At 43.9% G+C, this 20,350-nt stretch overlaps 1 protein-coding gene across 6 annotated transcripts in view; it reads left to right on the top strand.

The window, feature by feature from the left end:
* Nucleotides 1–20,350, top strand: part of qkia (QKI, KH domain containing, RNA binding a) — a 77,180-nt gene that overhangs the window by 35,419 nt on the left and 21,411 nt on the right. For all 6 annotated transcript variants that reach the window (XM_069152435.1, XM_069152432.1, XM_069152434.1 and 3 more), the window contains exons 3-4: nt 3,884–4,000; nt 11,497–11,640. In XM_069152435.1, the coding sequence (XP_069008536.1) occupies nt 3,884–4,000; nt 11,497–11,640 (261 nt within the window). The remainder of the gene's footprint in view (nt 1–3,883; nt 4,001–11,496; nt 11,641–20,350) is intronic.

Below are 20,350 nucleotides of genomic sequence, written 5' to 3'. Positions count from 1 at the left end.
GTTTTGCTGGGATAAACGATTAGTAGGATTCTTTCACAACGCTACTTTCCAACATTTGAGGGGGGTGTTCGAGTCAAGTAAGTGGAAAGATGGGGGAGAGATTGAAAGCAGAAGCGAGAGGATGGTGCCCGGTGTAACAAGAATCCACCTTGATTTGATACGTTGCACTGAATGAACTATTCCTCATTTCCATAAACTCAGCAAGGCCAGCTAATAAGTGATTGGTATTCTCCTCCTGGCCTGGCCCTGCTCTTCGATAAGCCTCCCGCGCTGCACTGCCAGAGCCCTCGGCATGATCTCATTTCCTGTCTCCCCACCACCACAAACAAACGCTGTCAAAGGCACAATTGTTCTGCTTCTGTGAGCATTGTTGGTGGAACCGCTGTTGTTTTTCAGTTGTTCACACAAAAACAAACCAAGGCTGCCCGAGCACACAAGCCCATGCCGCGACCAGCTCCGGGTGGTGAGGGTGTCTGCGAGAGTTCACTCCATACATTGTGTGTCTGTCGCGTGCGCACGCACACGCACGCATATCATCACAAGCACACAGTGGCAGAGACGTAGATGCTCACAACACAACCCGCCTGTGGAGTAGCGATAACTGGGGCTAAACAAAGGCCCTTTTAATGTCAGTGTAAGCCCTTGTCCTGAAGGGGGTGGGGGGGGGCTTTGTGTGCATGTAAGTGTGTCTGTCTGTTTTTCGGTGTTTGCACATGAACTCTATTTTGTCGTACTGTACGTGTTTGTATTCACGTGTTTGTTGGGGAAACTTGGAGAAAAGTCTGATTTTCAAAACGAGACCGAAATAGAGGAGTGAAGAAAACGGTTTGTCTACCAAACGTCCCGGTGCTTCAAACTTTACAGCGCTGTAAATAAGCAAAGGAAATAATAATTCAGCGATAATACATGCACACAGAGGAAAAAGACTGCTTCCAAGAGTATCCAAGTAAGCAAAACACATAATTTATTCAGGGGAAAGAGCTGCTGATTATAATTATTATAATGGTGCTTAATTGTTAACATTTCCCAGTCCCATAGACTGCAAGACTTTTGGAAATCCAGTCATTTCCCAAAACCTCAGTCTGGGAAACCAGTGCAGTGGATTTAACAGCAGGAATACAGAAACTGAAACCTTGCTGCTTCTTTTTTTTTTTTTTTTTGTCAGTGTGGAGGATTCTGGATAGTTGAGCATAGCAAGAGCGGGTGAAGAGCGGATAGTGTATTTGGCAATGAGGGCAGTGTATCCGTCCTACTCCTCTGGCTGTACCGAGTGGAGTTCCTGGCACACTCAATGGCCCTGTACCCTTCTGATAACTCACCCGCTTGGCTTTCCATTGTGTCTACATTCCAGTGGCTTAAAATGGAGGTCGCCTTTTCCAACGGGGTATCAACATCCACGAGAAGAATGTCAAACCCCCAGAGCAGAGCTGTAAACCAGTGAGCAGAGTGAGCCATCCATTAGAGTTAAAACATTGAGCTTCATCCCATTACTGAGATAATTTGGGCCTCTTCTTTTTTTTTTTCTTTTTTTTTTTAAACAGTGTAGCTACACTTCAAATTGCAAGCTTTAATTATGATGAGGCGGCATTCGTTTTTGGTACAGCTCCAGAGTGTGGAGAGATGCTTAAATCAAAAAAACATAGTCATTTTATATCTGTGTTGAAATTTTCCTTTGTGTGTGTGTGTGACTGCTGGCTAGACACGGCACATGCTCTGTGCTACGTGTGCACACGCGCACCCTTTATCCCTGAGCCCCCTGGGTTGAAGAGTTAGTCTGCATGCAGGGTGGGAAAGCAGTGAGAATATATTGAAAGTGTTGCCCTTCTTGCTCATAACAGCTCTCCATTTACTGTAAAAACAAGATGTTTCTCAGCTAATGTGGCATCATCCTTCACCTTTTACCCGTTTATTTCTTTCTGCCGTCCACACTCGGGTCACGGCTCTCTTGTCAAGTATATATGTCATCAACGTGTTCGTGAACACAGTCTACTGTCAAGAAGGGGAGAGTATTAGTAACAATGAAAGAAGCGCAGAGAATAAAATATGAAATGCTCTTTCTGTAGCATTTTGGATTTTCACACCAGCCACCACCTCAGATTTGAAACCAGATCCACTCCCCCCCCCCCCCCTGCCTAGTGTGATATTCAGGGATTACTTTGTAAGTCATCTACTGTATGCATTTAATATATTCATGGAATGTAAATCTTATGGGATTTGTACTGATGGATTATTTTATAGCCTGTTAGGAGGTGAGCACTGTCCCATGTCATATCGGCACAGAAATCTACATCTAAATGGTGAATTCTTTTTTTTTTTCTTTTTCTTTTTTGGACACTTATATGTGCTAATTATGTACGTGTCGGATAATGGCAAGCATTCATCAAATATTGTACTGTATTTTTGAGTAGAGTGGGCTGTATAACAACATCCAGGACAATGTCACTGTAGCTTTTGTCCAATAGGCCACGTGTGTTTGTGTGTGTGTGTGTGCGTGTGCGTGTGTGTTGTGTAGGAGTACCACAGTACCACCATAACACCCGGAGCCAGGGATTCACCCTTGTCTGCAGCGAGTGCGATGATGCAGACTGACAGCTCTCTCTTCTGTGCTCCTCGAGGCGGTGCTGTTATACGTGTGTTTTTGTACAAGTCGGAAGCAGGCCACCATGCTTTGTTGGTGGCTGACCTCCGAGGACAGGTGTCCTTAAATCCTTCAGTTGGCGCACTCCCTCCCAAATGTCGCCGCTGCACCAGTTTCCTTTAATGGAGTTAACCAAACAGACAGTTGCCTTGTGACGGAGAAACACGTGCTCCAAGCCGGCGTAGCCGCATGCTGTGGTCAGCCGTAGGGACTCCGGCCTTTCTCCAGCCACAGGGCGTGTCTTTCCTGTTTCAGGCAGGCGGGCGACGCAGTCAAACCCACTGACGGGGACAAGACAAACAACAGCCTGCAGTTTTTGATTGTCCTCATCCGTGTTTGTTTACGTTGTGGAGGGGAAATATGGCGACATCGTGTTAAATTTGTAATCCCTCTGTAATTAAATGTGACTTCCCTGATGGCCTTTTGGATCTTGCGGAGGCATTGGTGCGGCGGAGTGCGTAAGCAGATGTGACTGCATTTACGAATTTAATGCAGCCGTGTCACAGCTCATTGTGACGGCCCAAGAGACGAAGAGCTGTGCTTCTGATTGTCAAGAAAAGCTTTCCACTCTGCCACTGAGCATTTGAGGCTTTAACATTTTTTTGCTCAAATATAAAGTTTCCATTTTTAATAATGTCAGAGATCTCTTACCGTTGATTTCTCTACCAGCCGTGGAACACATGGTTGAAACGAGGATGGGTTGTTTACCTCTATGCTTCTCCACGCTCCTCCTCTCCTTCTTTTATGTTGGCAGGAAATTCTGTTGGATTATTTCAACACATTTCTTTTCATCCTGTTGGAAGCCAGTTGGAGAAGAGAGGATTATGTTGGTTAATACATTTCTTTTTTTGGTACAACGCTCCAAAGCCACTCACCTGTGAAAAGGGGGGTGGGGGGGGGGGGTTCTTGATAAGAAAATTGTGTCAATTGCACCACCTCACCTCCCCCTCAACATCCTCTCCAGCTTATTTTTTTTTTTTTTTACTTTTTTCATTTCCTTCCTACCACTCCAACCGGACTAATTCCTGTAGTTAACATTCAAACTTTTCTTTGAGACTATTTTGACATGTAGCCGAGTTGATAAAAATAGGGGTGCCAACTTTTCTGCAAAAAGTGCAGATGTACTTTTAGTGTGGCGCATGTAGCCATTCCATCCTGGTGTAAAGGAAATGTAAATGTCCCAATCTTCCACGTATTACACTTACCTGTAGACTCACAAGTTTCTTTCTCTCTCTGTATCTGCAGTATAACTTTGTGGGGAGAATCCTTGGCCCCAGGGGACTCACAGCCAAACAGTTGGAAGCGGAGACGGGATGCAAAATCATGGTGCGAGGCAAGAGCTCCATGAGAGACAAGAAGAAGGTAAGCTCCACAGTGTGCCCAGTGTGTTTTTATAAATCTTATGTTGTGATATCGATGATACTCGGTAGATTCTGCTCACACAAATATAAAAAGATCTACATTTATTTGATAACACCAGTCCACAGTGAAGGTCAATTCTTTTTTTTTTTTTTCCCTCCACAATGATTTCCCATCTGTCTTAAAATGTCACGCAACCCTGTGAAATTTTCGGGGATGGTGGTCACACAAAAACTTCCCTCCAGGCCCTTAGAAACATGAGGCAGACACACACGCATGCACACACACACACACACACACACACACACACACACACACACACACACACACACACACACACACACACACACACACACACACACACACACACACACACACACACACACACACACACACACACACACACACACACACACACACTCGGTTGATGCCTGGTGGCTGCATTCTGACATCTGATAGTGCTGTTTGCAAAATGCTGTGCAGTGGAAACTACAGGAGGCAGTAGCAAAGCAGACGGCCGAGGCCAGGGGCAGCCTCTATTTCTGGATCTACCGAGCTGAGGTTGGAGACATAAAAGGCTAATATTGTGTATCTACATATCCTGAAACCCAAGGGGTGATGTCAGGCAAAGACCCTCTGTGTAATTGTGCCTGTAAATTAGGCTTTTTCAGGTAAAAATGAAGAAGAATGGACCATATGGTTTGATTTTAATCAGCCACATTACAGCATTTAAAAATTCAGCCTAACTGTCGCCAAATAATGTCAAATCATATTTGGTAGTCCTGTATTGCACAGCCCTCGGGTCATCATTGTAATGATTTGTCTTTTAAGGCCTAAAAAGCTCACTCGTGGCATATTTTGGGAAACATTTTGAAACTTGACACACCACACCATTCAGCCAACATAGATAATTGATTATTGAAATCCTGAATTTTGAATGCCGAAGCAGCAGCAACTTGCATGCGTCCCCAAGCGGGGGTTCAAGTGTGTCAGATCAGATTTGGTGATGCACTTTGAAGTTACTGAGGACAAATTGACACTTTTGAAAATTGTGGTATTTTAAGCATCTGTGCATATTTTGCTCACGGGCCTCAAACCCTGCTGTAATGGCTGCTTTCGGCTGTTTTTCCAGTTTATATTTGTCTACATTGAGTGACACCTTTTGGAGGTGACTCTTATTTTTATTTATTTTTCCCCCCCTTCTCCTTTTGCTTTTTTTTTTTTCTACCTCCCAGTTGCTCAGATTTGCCAGGCAGTGGTGCTATATTCCAACACATTTACATAAATATGTGTATTTCACCCCTCTTGGTATGGCAGTCACCTTTACTGCACACACTCTCACACAGAGTTCACTGTGCATCGTGAAAAAAAAACCAGACAGTAGCCAAACAGATGAAATATACACAGACATGCACAGAATTTCAGCTGAGTCATAAGCTTAGAGGCTCCAGTGTGCTGCAGGACCAACCTTTTTTTTTTTTTTTTTTTTTTTAACGATTCCTCTGTTCATATTTTAATTTCTACCTCTTCCTCTCGTTTCCCTTGGAGTGTGTTCATTATCTCGGAACAAGATGAAGACACTCTGCTGTGGTTCTTTCTTTGGAATCAGATCCAAAAGTAGTTAAATGGGATTGAGCATGCTCATGCATGTACGACCCCCTTCCCCCCCCCCCCCCCCCCCCGCCCACACAACCCCCAAGTTGGTCGTAGCTCATTACATGATTCTATGATTACCTTCAATGACTCTTGCTATCTTAAAACTTAATGACGTGTGCTAGTTATTTTTTCTGTGTGCCGCTGCAGCGGGACCTGTCAAAGGCCCCGTGCAATTACTATGCCAACAAAGGTCCAACATGGTTAAACATTTGCACAGAAATATAGACTAGCAGGGGCATTTCTTTACTTAGTGTTTTGATATGGGATACGGTCAGGGGATAGCCCCATATTTAAAATGTTTCATCGATCGCGTTTTGCTGGTGCATCTCCAGTTGCGCATATGTTGAGGGTTAGAAGTAGATTGAAATATTTTAAAGGCAGAAGACTCGAAAGACAAATCGCAAGAATCCCCATGAGGTATGTTCACTGGACCCCAAAAGATATTGGGACGGTCTGAGTGTGTCACAGCTGCGGCTCAGCCAGAGACAAAGCCACCGCAGCCGCCTCCAGTCACTGCATCCTCAGCCTCAGTATTTTCAGCTCGATGCCCGGTGGCAGCAGAGGATGCCACGGCAGCAGCTTAGCCAGTGTGTTTATTCAGGATCCATTAGCGGCAGCATTTTTATGCTCTCAATAATTCAGCTGGTTACTCCCTCCTGGGCCGCACTGCCTGACGGGGAGTCGGCTCACTGACGCTCCGCAGTGGGAGAGAGTGGAGCGGAGACCGAGGGAGTAAGAGAGGGAAGTGAAGGAAATACAGAACAATGGCGATAGAGGGGGAAGCAGATCAAGTAGAAAATAAGGAGGAAAGAAGCAGCTGAAGAGAAAAACATGGTCCAATTTGAATAAACAGGAGCAAAGTTCTTACGATTAGTGATATTTGAATCACTTTTTCTGCTCTCAATCCCTCTCAAATTCTTTTAATCCTCCTGACCATATGCCAATATAGGACTCCGTTTGTATGTTTTATATATTTCATTCCTACATATTGCACAATCTTGCATAAACTTGCTCTGCATCACAGATTTCCTTTTAATTGTTTCCTATAACATTTTGTGTGCAAATAATTTTGACGGCTGGCATTTAGTTCTTCCCACATGTACTGTTTCAGCCTTCTGTCACAGAATACTGTGCTGATCCTGATAATTCCTTCCTCTTTAAGTTTGCCTCTGCTTCGTTAGTCATGGACAGAAATACATTTTCTGATAGGCTGCCGTCGTTGCTTGTAAATATTTGAGTACACTGTCATCTAACAGCGTGCGGCTGTCATATTAGGTGTAGTTGTGTATTTACAAATAAACTGATGTCTTTAATCGATGTTCAAATGACATCTTATTTAGATTTGAAGAACAGCGGATTTTGTACTTGCAGTATTCGGAATAGAAGTATGCAATTTATTTATGTATTGATGTGGTAGGGAAAAGTCACAGAATGAAAATGGTGAAATCTCTAAATCCGCCTGTATGTGTGTGGGTGGAACACGAAATTCAGCTCAAACAGGACGAGACTCTGTAGACTGCACTTCACACTCGGATCAAACAGGACCAAATGTAAGGTGTCTGTGAGAGTGCCTAAGTGCACTACAATCTTGTAACTTCTGTGCACAGAGGCTTTTGGACGTGTTTCTTTTCCACAGATTTGTTTTGATAGAACAGATCAAACACTAACTCCTGTAATTATTGTCCTGACGGTAAAGAGTAGACGTATACTAATCGAACTTTGATGTGATGTGGCAGCTTTGTCTTTGATTTTTACAACTACGGCTATGCTTCATGCAAGACAACAGCAAGAACGACGGCAATTAAATTAGAGGCGCATTATATCGACCGCAGCAGAAGTCGCATTTCCATCCCCCTTTTGAAAAAAAACAAACCAACTAACAATTCCCTAATTTTATTTTGGCCACTACACAGTGACATTCCAGTTAGCACAAGAGACAGCTATTTTATTTAGGGCTGCATTAAATTACCTTTCAGACTTGCACTTTGAGAAATTCTCTCTATCAAATGAATTTGCTTTGATTTGTTTTCTTTTTTTTTTTGCTGATTGTCCCAACACATAATAGCTAAAAGTGTGGCATCAGCACAGTCACTGGCAGAACAGAATAGGCCTGCGGTTTGAACCATCAACTCCTGCCAGGCGGTGCACGGTGTCGCGCACAGCACAAGTTCCACACTTTATTGCTTAAGAACTAATATGTGACATTGGCAGTCAATATGCTGAATTTGATTAGCCAGTTGGTGCAGCAGCAAGCACACTTGTGTTGTTTAAATTTTAAGCTGACATTTTTCATTCTTCATCTCTTGACCCAGTGCAGCTGAAGGCTTGTTTCTTTTTTTTTTTTTATGGAGACTTTACAGTCCCGGTATTACAATGCCCAGGTAGTACTTTTTGTGCCTTGAGGTTATTGTCTGCAAATGGCTTTGAGAGGGACGGTTCAGGACGCATGGATGGCATATCGCAGGAGGGGTAGCTATCACCTCAGAACGGCTTGTTGGTGCTATAATTTATTTAATATCCCCCATTGAGAAAGACTGCTGTATCCTCTTTTCACACTGAGCTAAAAGTCGTGACATTTAGGTGACCCGTTCAGCGCTGCCTTCTGTCACTCAAAGTCTGTCCTCTCTGGCCTTTTTTTTTTTAAGATTCAGCGCTTACATTTTCTTTTGTTGTACCGTGTTGATAGTTTATGAAAAGAAATCAAACCCAATGCAATCATCAAAACTGACCAAAATCATCCAGCAATAATATGATGAGCTTCATTTCCAGTCTCGGCAGTGTTTTCTTCAGTGAATGTTTTGGTATTTAAGTTATTCTGTTTTAATTGGATAGTCAGTCAGTTTTAATTTGTTTTGGTCTTTATTAACATTTCATTTCGTTTTTTTCTGTCAAGCGCTGATCTTTCTCGTGGAGCCCCCACTTGTCCTCTCTCGTCCTTCAGCGCTCTACTGCACCTGTTTGGTCTGCTGGCATTGAGCCTGACCTCAGCTGGGAGTTCCTTCAGGATCAAAGGCAAAGGGACTTTTCAGAGATCTAGAAGCAGAGTGTTAGATAGCTTCATTTATGACTTCTAAAGTGCAACGCTGCCGGGACAGAAATGTAGCACCACGTTGTCCAAAAATCCTATCGAGGCGCCAGGGCTGTATGTTAAGTCGGACTGACCTCCAGCCACAGCATCAAGGATTTAAAGCTTTGTATCTGCAATTGTGTTACGTCTCCTTGAAAAATGCAACAAATCTCTCCCAGTTTCTGGGGTGTAACTGATCAGATTATTTGACCTAAGTAGAATCAAATGATTGAACGGTGATTGTTGTTTATTTATTTTTTTTAATCAATTGTTTTGAAGCCGATCTTAAAAAAAAACAAAAAGGGGAGGGGACAGTCTGATGAAAATACAGCGCTATATATATATATATATATTTTTTTTTTAACGTTTTTGCATGTGGTGTCAGCCATGTTGTGAGAATTGAGGTCTTAAGGTTTTATTGCGCTCAAGCTGAGGGGTGTGAAATCCAGCAGGCAAACAGGTGCTGTAAGGACGATGGAAGTCAGGCAGCATAACTGACGGGCAGTCTTTCCCTCTGATGATGTTGTTTCTAGTAGCCGTATTCCTGCTATTTATTCATGCTACATATTTTGCCAGAACCCATCACCCTCTGGTATGTGATTATTGCAATGGTGTTTGATGTTGGCCAGCGTAGACATTGTTTTCAAAGGCCTTCCCAGTATTCCTCTTAGCTCTCGCCTTACCTCCCCTCTCTTTTCTCACCCTCCCACTCTGCCTCCCCCCCCTCCAGCCTTCCTCCTGTTTGTCATGCTGTCACTTTCTCTCAGAGGGCACACGGTGACCTTGTTCACAGGCAGTCATGCTGGTGCGAGGCGTGTGGGTGTGCGTGCATAGATGTGTGTCTAAGTTTGCATGCGTGTGCGCTTTTCCCAGATTTATTTTACTACAATCGTTATCAGGATCTGTGTGAACAGACATGTGATTGACTATTAGCAACCATCGTTCAATAGACGTATATTTATGGATATGCCATGTGTTTTCATACTGTGCCCTACATACTACAGAGGTAGCCCTCGTGGCCTGTCTCTCTTGTCCCCTCCACAAAGTGCAGAGTCACCTTCCAGTCCCCATGTCCCCTAATAGGCCATAAGCAAACAGCCATGGTGAAATAATGGCCTGACTGCTGAAACTAGGCCCCCCCCCACCCACATGCGGAAAAGGGGGAAAACGAGAGTGGAATATTGAACTTTCTTCTGTGTGTGTGTGTGTGTGTGTGTGTGTGTGTGTGTGTGTGTGTGTAGTAAAGAGCAGTGCCATGGCAACAGCTCTCTATGGAGTAGAAAGCAGGTGGGTGGCACTCGGCTCAAGCTCTAAGGCGTGTGTGTGTGTGTGTGTGTGTGTGTGTGTGTGTGTGTGTGTGTGTGTTCCCCCTCTAACTTTTTGCTGCTCGTTGAGTGTACTAAAATCATGTCAGGTGGACCCCCTGCAGAGCACCGCAATGCACTGTTTGTAATTAGACACCCTCACAGTAGCTCACAATCACAAATGAGCAGTGATCTGAAGTTGAGGTGGTTTGTATGGGTGGGAGTAAACGAGTGTTCATCAACAGTCTGTACAAACCGAGACAAAGGAGGAGGGGCTGCAGTTGACTGCTTGAGACTCTGACCTCCTTTGGAAAAAGAAATCAGTTTTGATAGTTTATTATTTTTTTTATGTTGATTTCAATTTCACCCATCTGATTTGTCTTCATAAAATCAAACAAAACATTTTCACATTTCAGTACCGTTTTGATGTTTTTATTGTGGTGTCACACAAACAGAATCTGAGGTTGTCTTTTTCAGGCAACCTAGACCAGAACTCCTCACCTCAAGGGGAAATAGTCGGCTTTCAAACCGCTGGCTTTCATGGTTAACAGCGACATGCGATACAACCTTAAAAGCATTTTAGTGCGCTCTCCGTGTCTGCTCCCTGCATTTACTGTCAGTGGGGCAACAGGAAGAGGGAAGAAAGTAGCTATGCTAAATTGAGGAGCGTGGCATTTTCTTTCTTCTTTTTCCAAAAAGAAAATGTTCAGGTGTTTTGCTACTCTCCATTTGTCTCGACATATCCCATTTTACCTTTTCACGAAAGATTTAGATGTGACTGGGCTTTTCATGGAGGCAACTGAAAACATAAAGCCTTTCCGAACCCCAGTCTCCCCAATTCAAATCTTGAAATGGCTTCCCATTTAACTGTGTTGAAAGGTTATCGAGCAGTGATGGGTGGTTTTCTATAAAGCCCATTTTGCCTTTCAGGTACGACTGTGCGAGTGCGACAGTTTGGATGCTGCCTTTTTATAGGAGGTAAAATTACTCCCTCAGAAAGCCATTTTTTCTTGGACAATATTGTCCACATAAACGTGTCAGAGACACAGGCACACCCTTGTGTACCTTCACGCACAATCCTAGGCTATTTTGCGCTATATCCACGTGTCATAATTCCATACCTACCAGATAAGTTAGTGCGGTTTAAAAGTCTGGCTCCATCTTTCTCTGATCCCTGCATCCATCCATCTTTCACTGATATTAATTGCTGCAGGGCTAGCTGTCATCTTTGTCTCTGTGAAGCCAGGGATCTATTAAAGAAAGGTGTCCTTTCAAAGTTAAAGCTAAATAGCTGACTAAAGGGCCGGTCCTGTCATCCTGTTTCCCTTCACGGGGCCCGGTCGTCCTCTGTGTATGCCTACCTCTCGCCTGCGCTGTCTTTGATATGCTGCGTTAGTGCACTGGTGCTCTAACACACCCACACTGTCACATTCACTCACCATCTCCCTCGCTCTTCCTATTTCTCTGTCCAGGAGGAGCAGAACCGAGGAAAGCCAAACTGGGAACACCTAAATGAAGACCTTCATGTCCTGATCACAGTGGAAGACACGCAGGCCAGAGCTGAGATCAAGATGAGGAGAGCGGTGGAGGAGGTCAAGAAGCTTCTTGTACCTGCTGTGAGTACTTGCTGTACATAAGCTCATGTATAAACATCATGCGTTTAGTCTTAACATTTGAGTTTCCCAGGACGATGAAGGACATGGTTTCACTGCTGATTTAGGACTGCTTGGATGCTCTCTTAGCAGTGGCGTCCATCTTTCCATGCTCAACTATCTTAGTCAAAACAACAGGATAATGGGGTTACATATGGCACATCACCTCCACCCCACTGTTAGCATCCTGTTTACTTCCATATATAGGCCAGAGGAACAGGTTGGCTGTACCTCCAGCAGAGTGGAATAACATAGCTGGCTGTATACACCTCCTGTGACTGCCACGTTTCATCTCCGGTTCCCCTCTGTCCAGACTTCCTCACACAATGTGCCACTGGTGATGGCTGCTGGTATTTTTTTTGGCATGCGATGTGTATTTCTGCTCTTGACTGTGGAGACCAGGTGGGCAGGGCAGCTGAAGGCCCAGGTTTGTCACCAGGTGGCAATGCACAGGGCTCGGTGGCTTGTGGAAACGGCCAGTCAATGCCAAGCATGCAAGGCATGCAGCGCCACTTGAATTGTAACCTTGTTAAGCTGCTTTCCTTCCTGCATTTTATCCGGTTAATGTAAAATTATTCTTACACGTGTGAGCACATTTAGATTCTTTCCCTTTGGGAGAAACGAATGCAGCAAGGACGATGTTTGCCCCAGATGTAACTGCATTACAATTTATGAGCTTGTATTTTTTCACAAGCAACTGGGCAAGTAACATCCAAAGAAAGATGACCCCCTTTTTAATATAAACAAATAAACAAAGAAAAGAGGATAGCTGGAAGGCTGGAGAACCAAACGGTGGGATGATTGCACATCTGTACGCACGCGAGGAGTTTAGTCTGAACCTCTGAAAACATGCCTGAAAGGCATAAACTGTGTCTGATCACATGAAAATGGGAATGCACAACATATCGCTCGACAATATATTATCAGCAGTAATTAAGGAAGTGTAATTATTGTTATTGTTCTGATAATGTAATTTAAGCCAGCCATTACATCCAATAATGTGGGAGCATGCTGCAGACTAGGAAACAAGTTCTGAGTGGTGTGTTTTTTGTTTTTTTTCCACCTCTCCACTGGTCTGTGTTGCTGTCTGATACCCAAATGCTGAGCTAAAACACTCATAAAGAGGGCAGAGGGGTCACATCTAAAAAAACAATAGACTTTGGGTCACAATTCACACAGTTTACTGAGTAAACTAATTTGCCAAACATGCAATTAAATCTGCCATTAAGGGATACAGGAAAATCAGTTAGTCAAATACACATTGAAGAAACAGAACACAGTGAACCTGTAAAAATGTAACGTGTTCAGCCATTTATAATGCCAAGATTATTATTATTATTATTATTATTATTATTATTATTATTGGTTATGATATCTGCCACACAAACAGATAATAACAGGCATCATTATCGGCCCTGAAATTCCATATCAGCGTATCTTTGCATGAAATGTTTCCTAACTTTATTATGGGTACATCTGGGGCCATGAACTGTATTTTATTGTTCATCTCATCTGAACTGCACAGGTGAATGTAACATTTGACACAGGAGATGTGATCATGCATCTCGCGTCTGCTATATTTCTACCCCGTCTGTCTCAGAGGGGCCTTTTGCCCCAGTTTGACAGTGTGGAAAGGACGTTAATTTGTGTCCTCTTGTTTCAGGATTGCTCGTCTTTATTCAGCCTGCCTGTCATATCTTTAGGCACTTGTTTTGTTTCTGAGTTTGGGAGTCTTTCAGATCTGCACATCCTGTATGCACACACAGAGGATGTTGGCACACTTGGATATGCACACGCACACACCGATATGTGCACGCACACACAGACTTGAGGGTGAAGCCATATCTGGAAGCGACAATGTTCTAAACAGTCATGCAGAATGAGTCACTGTTAGCACACGCGTGTCGACACGTACACAACAAAACCCCTTTTAAGTCAATGACAGCTCTGGGCAGCTAAAACTCATCTGAATGGAGTGCCACAAAAATAGCTTCCTCATATTTCCAAAAATCTGTGTGCATTTTGCAGCCTGACAAGTACATTACAGATGGTCTGTTGATTCAGTACCTGAACCATTGAGTGGGTTGGAGAAGCTCTTTTATGTCTCGGACAGAAGAAAGCAGCTTGTAGCTCTTTTAGTGCACTAATGAAATCCTGCTCATAAAGTTTCACTCTACCCTTAATTCAAATAAAGTTTTATATAGATAATTAATGACCAAATGCAGTCCACCAGAGGCCATATTTCCTCCAGGGAGGAAAACTTTGTTCATTTGAAAATAATGAAAAGATCTTTCATTTCAATAGACAATGCACACATGTCCTTAGTTTTTATATTCCAAATGGTATGCTTTTCTCCAAAATATATATATACAGTAAATATTTCTGTTATAGCTCTGATCTTCCAAAATTGTTTCCACAATAACCTACCGCTGGCCTAAAGGAGGATGAATTGAGATGTCAGAAGTGATGATTAGTGTCAGTCTGACAAGATAAGTGTCTGGTAGTCCTGAATGTTTGGTTAGTGCATTATCTACCCATGAACCCCTCGGGGCACAATATGGGTTTTTTTTTTTTTTTTTTTTTCATGTCATTGCCTGCCTGCATGTGCATGCATACAAGTCAGTAGTGGGTGTAGGACTTTCTGGCAGTAATGCCCTTTATCATGCTAAACTAAATTGGATTAAAGTATGGACGAGCTGAGTACGCACTGTTCTAATGAAGGGCATCTTCTCCGCTTTTGGCAGCGTAAAATCGCCTTTATTACATCGCAGAGCAAACAAAATGAGGTCATGCTTTTTATTCCCTTTCAAGGAAAGGAAGGCTTTACTTGTCATTGAAGAGAGCCCAGCTGCAGAAATGAAACAAAGAGGGAACATGAGGTGATGTTTTGTCTGCAGACCTGTTCCTAAATGGAAGTTAAAAGCTTTATAATGAGAGTTTTTCTTATCAACAATCTCACAATTCGAGTGATGTGGGATTAGACGCAAGGATGTTTGGCATGGAAAACCCTGTGCGTACCCAGCTAAACTAAACCAACACAGTCTAGTTTATAGCACTTATTTATGGGGGGGGGGGGGGGGTTGTATTGGATGCAGGCTGTTGTTTAGCAGTAATATTTTCATTTCATTATTCAAAGTTACACATTGTTTTGAAGATTTGTTCAAAATCAATAAACTTACAAGCTGCATCTTGCTCCGAGAACAAGGCACTTATTGCTCTTTCACAATTTTCAGAAATCCGGGACTAACGAAGTGTGACTTGCAAACTCTGCTCAGGCATACCAGAGTATGTATGTTGTAAAAACATTTTGTCTGCGTCAGTCAGTTAGCCAGCCAACTAATTACAGACTATTTTAACGCCCCGTCAGTGGCAGCTGCTTACGTAGATATTGATGGAGGAGCTAAAAAGCAGCGGAGATGGAAAGCGTTAAAGGTAGACGGTTGTTCCTCTTTGCCCCTGGCGTCTCTCCCCTGCAACCGAGTCCTGTGAACTCTTCAACTCTACGTGAACTGGGAGCAGAAGAACATCGGCGAGATGAAGAAGGCATAGGGAGAGAACGAGTGACAGAGGGGAGAGATGGGTGGGAGAGCTTGATTGAGCTACTCTTTCAAGTGTGGATTTACTGCACTGATCCTGCCCTAGCACGCACGCACACACACACGCGCGCCCAGAATAGTGCTTCCTCGTGCGCGCGCGCACACACACACACACACACACACACACACACACACACACACACACACACACACACACACACACACACACACACACACACACACACACACACACACACACACACCTGCACACTGACTAAAATGCTCACCCCTTCGTTAAGGCCCTCACAGAGCCGGCAGCAGAGCCCCACTGCACTGTAGGTAACCTCCTCTCGGATTCTTGCAAGAGCTCTCTATGCCTAAGCCCTGATCGGCCCATTCTCCTTCTCCTCCTGTCCCCAGAAGAGCTACAGCTCATTGACACGAAGGCAGGCTTTTGTCCTGTGATTAATAGAAGACCCCGGCCAGTTGTGAGAAAGCCAAAAGCACCGCGGCGTTTACAATTCAAGTTTATGTAGAACGATGTTGCCATCACAAATAACAATCAGCTTTCAGACGACTCATGTAAACAGACACCCGCTTAACTCCAAATCCATCTGAATCACCTCCATATGTTATTAATAATCTTCTGCCGAGTTGTACTCCCCGTGTCAAACAAAGCCCGGATGATAAACACAAAAATTCTTCTGCTGTGTAATAAGTCTTGGACTGGCAACTGTATGCACAAAGGGTGGCACACTTCCACATGGCTTTGTGTGAAACTGGTCTTTCAAGCAATTTCGACATAATCCTCATTAAAAGGCCAAACATGGCCTCCTTTTGAATTAGGTCGAAGCAGGTATTTTTACCTTTGACAACTGAGAGAAAGTGCCTGCTGTGACATTCCTGATTGGGACGTAAATGGTCTGTACTTGTATAGCGCTTTACCACCTTTTGGTCTCAAAGCGCTTTAACATGGTTTTCCCATTCGCACACTAATGAGACAGATCACCGTGCAAGGTGCTGCCATCAGGAGCACATTCACACACCGATGGTACACCATCGGGAGCAACTTAAAGTTCAGTGTCTCGCTCAAGGACACTTAAGCATGTGGACAGGAGGAGCGAACCGCCTACCTTCCGATTAGTGTGCAACCCACTCTGCCGTCTGAGCCACAGCCTCCCTCCACGTGGCCGAAGTATTTCACCACAAGCCATGTAGCAGGAGCTGTCTCCAAATGATTTACTGCAAATTTACTTTTTAAGCAACACTACCTATGTTGGGTAAGAGATGCATTAAAAATTATCAAATTACATTAAAAACAAAAAAAAAACCAAGACCGTTAGACAGAGTTAAGGTGTGATGGAAGAAGGAATTGGGGTCACAAGGAAAACTATGGTTTCACATCTAGAGCCTTTCCTATCGTGGTTGTAAGACATTTAACATGACTGTGTAAGCTGTGGTTAAAAGTAATTTTGGTGGTTTGGTGTTGTATAGATGTCGAGTAAAAAAAACGACTAATAAAAAAAGGTCACTCGGTATGGCAGCTTATTCGATCCATGACTGATCGTCTCTTCCTGCAGAAGGTCTTTGGCAAATGTAATATCCCAACAGTTAGGTGGCCCAGTTTTTTTTTTATTTATGTCTGACAAAGTGCACAGACATTAGTGGTTGCCTGTGTTTCTGTTTTAGTGTGTGGAGTGAATAGTTGTATGGATATAATACATTCTCTTTGGACCCCGCAGGTCACAGGACTGTTTGAAGGGCTTATGGGAAAATGACAGGCAGGCAGACAATTTGACAAAGCCGTCTGCGACCAGACGAAGACCTGGTCCTTTTGTGACCCTGAGGATTTGTTCCTAAAGGCACCACAAGTTTCCTGGAAATGTCTCTGTGTTTGCACTTTTCCCTCGCTGAAATATAGATCAGAACACTCTTTCTTTTTAGGATAAGTTATTCAGGAGTTTTTAGGTTTTTATTGTGCAGAACTTTGTGGAGTGGGTTGCAGAATTATATTCTATTGTCGGATTAAAATACAGTTAAATCCTTCATGCATTTTAAGATTAAAGACGATCCTTAAGCATTTCTGGTTATTTTGATTCAGCATTTATTTGTTAAGTAATAATTTTTGTAAGATAGAATTGTCATGGTGTAAAATGTCTTTGACCCCTACATTGTTTTCACTTATAATGATGCTGATCTAGAAAATGAAGTATAAATTTGAGTTACATTCCACCACGAATGACAAAAAAAAAAAAAATCCTAAGCAGGGGGTAACAACTAAAATGTAAATGCAACATGTTACCAAGGAAACAGCCCCCTCCTCCCTCCCACTACAGCACCTCGTGCTCTCTGAGAGATCTGATTGTTAGGCTGTGTGGAGATAAATCAGCTGCTTACAGAATGTATTCTCTGGCGAAAGGTTTTGCAGTTATTTTCATTAATTATTTTATATTCTGCAGGGTCCGGTAGATGGTGATGGCTGAGCTCATGCCAAACACTGCTGCATCTAATTCAGTGCGGCGACAGCAGGCGCTCACTGTAAGGTGCTGACAGTACATTAAGAGTCGTAGCAGGGAATTGCGTTTTTCCTAAGGCTCACAGGCATCTAGAGCATCCAAAAAGCGGGAGAGGTTAGGTATGAAAGGAGAGCGGCACACAGAGAAAGAAAGAGCTGGTTGATGCAGGGGCACTTTGGCCCCGGAGAGCCAAGCGCACGTCTCTCTGAATGAAACTGTCATTGCCGAGAACAAAGTGAGCGCGGTAGCAGCCTGAGCAGGCTGTGGCCTCGAGCGCTGCTCTCCATTTGTGGGATGTTGAGAACCCGGTCCTGCCTCCAGACTTCAACTTACTGCTTCTTCTCGTGCTCCATCCCCTTCACCTTCCCGTCCATCCTTCGAGCACCCATTTTTGATGTTCTATTTAAAATTTCTTCTCACTTTTGTTGTTCATAAGTGTGCATATAATGGAAATCAAGAGATAGTTTCATATATATATATTTTTTTTTTTCATTTTTATAAATAGAGTGGGTAACAAAGTTTAGAGCTCTCCTTCAGCTGCCATGTTTGGATGATTAGTCTCATTGTGTTCCCTGTTTGCCAGGACTAAGTTTCTCTTTTGGGCAAACTTGATGCCCCCTTTTTTTTTCTTCTTTTTGTTGTTGTTGTTGTTGTTCCTGTCTCTGTCTCTGGCTCTCCTGAGTCCTTTGTCTGTCCTCGTTCTTTCTCGTCCCTCCTCTGTGCTACGGGCCACCTTTGAGAAAGAACATACAGTAGATGGTGTTTTTGTGAAAGGCAGACAGATGGACCTTAATGGATGCCAAGCTTGGCTATCTGTGGGGTGTTGTGTCTGTACTCACCAGTATGCATCCGGCTTGGCAAAGCGTACAATGGCAGCACCATCAGAACCACTCGGTCTGGAAAGGCACAGGCACAGAGAGAGGATGATGCAGAACAAGAAGAGCTAGATTTGAACAGTGGAGGTCTGTTCTCGGCAGCAGTGTACTGACTTTGCAATCAATAAACAGCTCTTTTTTTTTGTTTTTCTTTTTTCCCCCCTCTTTCTAGTTCACACTCTCTCCTTCTCTCTGTCAGCAGTGTATGACAAATGAGAACAAAACACCATCTGGCTGCATCCATCCATGTGTGCCTCTCCAATTAATGATGTTTATTCTCTGTTAGTTCTACCTATCACTACCATTCTCCTCATATTTACTCTTAATCTACTTCCCCTCCTCACATTCTCAGTCACGCATGATATCCAGTGAGCAGAGGCGCCCATCTCTCATTGAGCCCGACTGGTTGGCTTGGATGATGCACGCCCCGAACTGAACTCAATGCACATGACTCAAGTGTGTCTAAAGGCTCCGCAACAGGTGTTATATACAAAAAAAACCTACAACTTTATGGCGATATGTTGCGGGAGACTGTGCATTTGAAAAAGTTGGAGGTGTATTTGTGTCGTGCCTGGCCATGCACTGTTGTTTGTCACCTTTTTTAAGCTAGCTGCACGGCCCGCAGTAACAACACGCGTAAAGGCGATTCACCTTCAAACTACGTGATGATATTTGTTCTTGTGCCGTGTTGCGCCTGTAGCTATCTCCCTATATGCCAGCCAGCTGTGATAGCCCCGGACACCTCGCAGGCAGGTTGGAGGTAGACAGTTTTAGTCAACTTAGCAGCCCCTCTTTCCCTGCAGGCCGTTATTACCTTCATCGGGCTAATGAAGGAGCAGGATTGGATCATATTAACCTCCTGATCTCCAACCTCCCAGGACACCACCGTTACAACAGGCTGGACTGCACTGTTCACTGCTCCCATTATATATATATATATATATCTGTGTGTGTGTGAGAGGGAGAATGGTGAGCCCACCCCACCTGCACGTAGACACCGCATCTCCCACATGAATGTTAATCATCTTTTTAATTGGCTTCTTTGACTTAGTGACCTCTGAGTGAGACGGAAAGGCTGCATCACGGTGCTCCTCCTCCAATGCTGTTCTCTCTCTCTCTCTCTCTCTCTCTCTCTCTCTCTCTCTCTCTCTCTCTCTCTCTCTCTCTCTCTCTCTCTCTCTCTGTGTGTGTGTGTGCGTGCGTGCGTGCGTGCGTGCGTGCGTGCGTGCGTGCGTGCGTGCGTGCGTACTGGCCTGGAGGCAGCCTGACCTTTGACCTTCAGCTATCCTCCAGTCCTCCACTTTCATCATTATCCATCTTCAATCCTCACACTCTTTACTCATTTATCCAGCCTTTTGGTCCTTCTGTGCCCCGCTAATACATTTGAGACCGGTACCTCACGGACTCTTATTGAAACCTTGTAACCAGGAGAGCAGCGGGGAGTAAATACTCAAACCAAGATGTAGAAATCACCCCCGGTTAGTGATTTGGATGTGATAAGTGAATAATTGAAATTGACCACTTTCAAAACGCACGGAAGCAGACTCATGCAAGATCTTCACTGGTGTCCCAGTAGGCAAAAAACAGACACACACACACACACACACACACACACACACACACACACACACACACACACACACACACACACACACACACACACACACACACAGTTTCCCCCTCTCTGTCTGTCTTTTCGTATTGCTGTCTCTCCTCTCGGTTGCTGTCTGCTGTTTTCTTCCTTCCT

Source organism: Embiotoca jacksoni, unplaced genomic scaffold, assembly GCF_022577435.1.
Source record: "Embiotoca jacksoni isolate LCO1_2020_lvr unplaced genomic scaffold, fEmbJac1.0.p SCAF_18, whole genome shotgun sequence".
Taxonomy (NCBI): Eukaryota; Metazoa; Chordata; class Actinopteri; family Embiotocidae; genus Embiotoca; species Embiotoca jacksoni.
The sequence above is the reverse complement of the archived record's forward strand: the minus strand, read 5'-3'. Positions and strand labels throughout refer to the sequence as shown.